The 5,651-nt window shown below is 36.7% G+C and overlaps 1 protein-coding gene across 1 annotated transcript; it reads left to right on the top strand.

Moving 5' to 3' along the window:
* Positions 1-3,470: 3,470 nt before the first annotated feature.
* Positions 3,471-5,284, top strand: LOC101890971 (BTB/POZ domain-containing protein KCTD12). Its single transcript, XM_005191119.4, has one exon. It carries the CDS (start codon positions 4,480-4,482, stop codon positions 5,164-5,166), a length of 687 nt encoding a protein of 228 aa, XP_005191176.1. The 5' UTR covers positions 3,471-4,479; the 3' UTR covers positions 5,167-5,284.
* The last annotated feature ends 367 nt before the right edge of the window (positions 5,285-5,651 follow it).

Here is a 5,651-nt window from a genome sequence, read left to right as displayed (position 1 = left end):
CTTGATGGATCGCTTAATAGATATGCACTAGCACGTGCTCGCTACTTCGTCATCGAAAAGTACACCTAAACATTTAGATTCATTCCAAAATTCTACGGGAATTGTTTCAAATTTGGTATTTGAAGTTCGAAATGGATACTACAGCCTAAGACAGAAACTTGTCTGCGCAGGTTCACGTCTTCAAATAGGCCCCACATATCAGTACCTCCCTATATTCGGTATTTTGATGATTTTGGCGAAATTATTCAATGGAATTGTTTCAAATTAAGTATTTGAAGTTCGTAGTGGATGCTACAGCCTGTGAAAGAAAATTGTCTATGCAGGTCCACGTCTTCGTATAGCTCCGATATAACGGTACCTCCCTATATAAGGTATTTTTATGTTTTAAGCTATATTATTCACCGTTTATTTCAAGTTTCGAATTTGAATATGGTAATGACTTATGAAAGCAAAGCCTATGTAGATTCACGTCGTATAGACCCCAATACAGCGCCTATATTAAGTATTTTTAAGATTTTAACAGAATTTTTTAACGGATTTTATTTTTTGAACATTTCCAAATTCGTTACAATGTTCGGCTCGGCAGAAATTAATATTTTTTACTTGTTTAATACTCAGAATTTACAGTTTTTATACCCTACAACACTATGTGTTGGGGGTATTATAAGTTTGATTGGGCCAAAAATTATGTAACACCTCGAAATATTGGTTTCCCACATAGGAAAGGATCTTCCTATCTCGCCGAGCTCAGTCGGTCTAGCTATGTATGTCCCTCCGACCATCTATCCGTCTGTCCATGTTAATTTGTAATCACTCTACAGGTCGCAATTATGGTCCGATCTTCACGAAATGGAGGTGGGGCTAGGGTCAGAATAGAACCCTATTTCTTTTGGAGATGATCGCATAATATTTAAGGGTTGAAATGTACCAAAAACTGAAAAAATTCCTGATTTTGCAGTTGCTCTACAGGTCGCAATTACAGACCAATCAAAGCAGAAGTTAGCATGGGCCTAGAGCTTAGGGCTGGGCAGAAGCCTTCCAGTTTTGATGGTAATCGGGTAATATTTAGTGGGTGAAATAGGCCACAACATTTGTGTTAAATAAAAGTCCAATTTTCCATTAAACCGCGAATATTTTTAATCCCGGCGAAATCACAAATAGACGAACAGGTCAATTCTGACCGTTACGTAGATGCCGATAGTAAATATATCGGTTATATATAGCGAAATATGTACAATATGTATATACAAAGGAAAGGGATGTTAGCTAAAATGCTTATATCTCAAGACCGATGGCTGGACCGATTTTGACAAATTTTGTCAATTCAGAATACCCTCCTGTCATAAAAGCATAAAATCTAAAAAAATCGAGGAAAAATATGCCAATTATGATGTTAATTTAGATTTTGTAGTATTTTGTGACATTTTTTTATATTTTCATATTTTTTATCGCATGCGATTTTTTTCAATTTGACTTATGATATTGAAGTGTATATTTTGTAATATTTTTTCACCTTACAACACAGGTTGGGGATATTATATAAATATTGCAAATATAAAATTTTCCAGATTTTTCAGTCGTTATAAAGGTCCCAAATAGAAACCAAAGGACACAAAAAGTTAGAGTTTAGGACAGCGGGTACAATGGACCACTAATTTTGTGTTAAAGAAATACCAGCATTTCTTACAGGCGATTACCGAAATATACAAAAGGCGAACTTCTGGTTTTTTTATACTGATTTCGTTGACGAATTTAGCCAAATATCGTAAACAAGCAAATCATGTAGATGAGTCTAAATTAGGAGATACGGAGGGGCTTCTTGCTTTTGGAGATGGTTGCAAAATATTTAGGGGTTCAAATTAACCAAAAACAGAAATGTTTTTTCCGACCACGCAATTAAGCCAATCGACACGCCTGTGAAGAGAGTTAAGGACAGGGAAGAATTCTAGCATTTTGGATGACCATTGGATTATATTTAGCTGTAAAATGGACTACAACAACTAACAGCCCGACGGAGTGCAGAAATATTGGGCAAATGTCCCTAGTCAAAATCCTAATTTCAAAAGCGAAATCTCCCAATATGGATTTGGACATAAGGGGGCTTCTAACATATTGTAGTGTTGTAGGGTATAACATAGTCGGCCCCGCACGACTATAGCCTTTACTTACTTTTTAAGTTTGACAAAGTTTTTTAAGCAAAACTTCATATATCGTACTAAGTTTTCAGAATTTGAAGGTTATATAAATTATTTAATATTTTCTATTTTCGGAAAGATTAATAGGAAAGGGTTTACATTTTACGCCAAAAAGTCTTCAAAATCGTTCATTTACAAGTATACCGAGGAGGATGTTAGTAAAATCATTGCACAATGGACCCACAATAAATTTTTCTGTCCAAAACCATTTCAAAGTCTCCATATGTAACACCTAGAAACCAGCAGTGACTTCAATATTAAGTTAAAGGATTTGAGCTCTATTCCCTTCACCTAATACCACATTACATTACATCTCTGATTTCTAGACATCAACAGTGGTAGTGCTATCTAGTTCTTTTCGTACAAGTAAAATACGAAAACCATCTAAATATATATTAAATCAAAATACCAACAGAGAACTCAATATCAAATTTGATAATTTCAGTCCTAACCCTTCATCCATTATCAAATTTAGTATCATTTAGTACTTTTCGCATTTCCAAAAATCGCATCCATATCTTAGTCACAGGCACCAACAGTGACATCTATATCAAATTTGTGTATCCCAATCCAATCCTTTCAAATAATATCAAATTTAGTACTTTTCGTACAAATAAAGGACGTATTTGTAAAATCATCACTAGATCTTAACAACAGACACCAACAGTGTTACCTCTATTTATTTCAGGTCTTCAGCTCTACTTCTTCATCGTACACAAAATTTGGTACCATTTAGTAGTTTCCGTACAAATATAGGTCGCATTTCCAAAACAACCTCTTTATCGCAAAGCTACCACCAACAGAGTCCCAATACTAACCTTTCAAATTACCAGTTTCTCCCGTTCAACCAAAAGCGAATTGCACCAAATTAAGTACTATTTAGTACAGTTCACGCACTTAGTACACTTCCAAGACCACCTCCACAGTTCAATCTCATTACAAAATTTCGAATTTAGTCGAAAAACTAAATGAAACTTAATTTTCTTTACAATTTAATTCTCTGTACAGTCACATTTGAATAAGTTACGTTTGTTCGATATTGTTATGAGCACGGATACTATAACTTTTTTCACTACCAAACAACATTGAATGTGGTTTTCGAAAGTACACAACACTGTTTTACCCAAATACTTTTACATGAATTCAGAAGCGAGAGAATGTGTGTGTGTGTGTGAGAAAATGAGAGCGAGTCATAAACAGCAAACTCCAAATACACTTAACAAACATTTCACAAAGCACGGCCGCCAAATACATTCAGTTCATTTTGGGAATTCAAAGCGAACGAACGAACTTTAGCGGAAAAACATCGACGAGTGGTCCTAACGTAATAAATGAAGTTCTAATAGCCACATATACATACACAATTTGCAACGTGTCGTACATATATATCTCTTCAAATACATAAATATTGAAATATAAAAAAAATATATACGTGGAGATAGAAGTAACAAAAGAAAAAATAAATAAATAACTGTAAGAAAAAAGTGGGCCCTGAAGCCTAAAAGTATACTAAACTGTGTTGCAAGAAATTGATTGTGTCTATAATATTAAATAAAATATTAACCATAGCGGAAAGTGGTGTGCGGGAGAAAAATTTCTTAAGAATTTCCCAAGAATTTATGTGTCAGTGAAGCGAAAGAACGTAGAGTAAACGAAACGATTTCCTTTACCAACAACACAATTCGTGGTGGAGGGCAAGAAGTCACAGAATTTAAGTGAAATAAACCCGCAAAAAATCCCAGCACCATATGTTGGGCTGAACACTGACTGATAAGAACAACGCGAAGACTTAAAGAGTTTTAAAGTGCAAAGAATTTTAAAGACCAAACTCGGGTGTTGACTTCGTAGAGCAAACAGAGAGAGTCAGCCGCACGTGAAACCCATATAAACGTGATAAGCAAACATTCGGCATTTGACTTGTATTTTTCGGCCGTTTGCTCAACACAAACACACCGAACATAAAATTTGTGACAAGCAGAGATAAACGCCATTCCACGTTTCCCGTCAAGAGCAGCAGGAACAGCACCGTGGTAACAACTTCAATATCACTGTAAACCCCAAAGGCTATAAAAGCAAAACACACCAACACACCGACAGCCACACACACAGAGTGATATATCCATTGTAAGGGAAAAGTGTAATTGTTTTCAACAAACACAGCGTGTGTGCGTGTAAACATCTGGCATAAAGAAAAACCCATACTCCACACACCCACACACATACAGCAACAACTAACTGGGCCATCATCTGTTACACATTCTAAGCCTACGGCAGCAGCGGCATTATGACTGAAATTGTTGAGCTCAATGTAGGTGGTGTCCATTACACCACCACCTTGAATTCCCTGCTCCACGAAAAGGATTCACTGCTTTGCGAAATGTTTTCCGAAGGCCGTGAAAATCTGCTAAAGGACAGCAAGGGTCGCTATTTCCTAGACCGTGACGGTGTGCTCTTCCGTTACATTCTGGACTATTTACGTGATAAGACCCTAAATTTGCCAGAAGGTTTTCGTGAAAAGCAACGCCTTCAAAAGGAGGCCGAATACTATAAGCTGGAGGGCATGTTGGCATGTATGCGCAAGGAGCGTGAGACACGTTCACCCGGCAGCATAACCCTTGGCTATCGTGGCAGTTTTCAATTTGGCAAAGACGGTCTGGCCGATGTCAAGTTCCGCAAACTTTCACGTATCCTGGTCTGTGGTCGTGTCGCCCTGTGTCGTGAAGTTTTCGGCGATACCCTCAATGAATCGCGTGACCCTGACCATGGTGGTCCCGATCGTTACACCTCACGTTTCTTCCTCAAGCATTGTTTCATTGAGCAAGGCTTCGATATGTTGCATGAACAAGGTTTTCGGTTGGCCGGAAGCTGTGGTTCCGGTACTGCTGGTTCGGCGGCTGAGCCCAAGCCGGGTGTGGATGCTGAAGAAAATCGTTGGAATCATTATAATGAATTTGTTTTTGTTAGGGATTAAATGAGAAATTGTCCCAGGCCCAACAAATAACCGTAGGGTCATTATAGCCAATCTTCGCCAACTCTACTCCAACTCCACCTCCCCAGAACAAAAAAAAAAAAACAAAAAAACAAAGAAATCTAACACAACCAACCACCATAATCACCACCAAAGAATACAAATGTGTATCTGTTCCAGATCATAGTAGGAGATTTCTAGAAGAGATCTTTTAATCTAATTTAAAACTTAGTAAAATTAAAAAAACCAAAAAAAAAGAAAAAAACCTATAAAAATTGTTTGGTAAGAAAGTGAAATAAGTAAATTAGACAAAATAAATATGTATTTATAGAAACTATATGCATTTAAGGACAAAACTTCCCTACTGGTAAGGTAGAATGTATTAACATTTGAAGGCGAAAGCGATAAAGGACAATGTGTATCTATGTTACGTTAGTTACGCAGCAAGAAATATCAATTGAAAAAAATACGGCTACAATTTAGATTCA

This window comes from Musca domestica, unplaced genomic scaffold (assembly GCF_030504385.1).
Source record: "Musca domestica strain aabys unplaced genomic scaffold, Musca_domestica.polishedcontigs.V.1.1 42, whole genome shotgun sequence".
Classification (NCBI taxonomy): domain Eukaryota; kingdom Metazoa; phylum Arthropoda; class Insecta; order Diptera; family Muscidae; genus Musca; species Musca domestica.
Note: the sequence above shows the minus strand (reverse complement) of the source record. Positions and strands in the feature narration are given on the sequence as shown.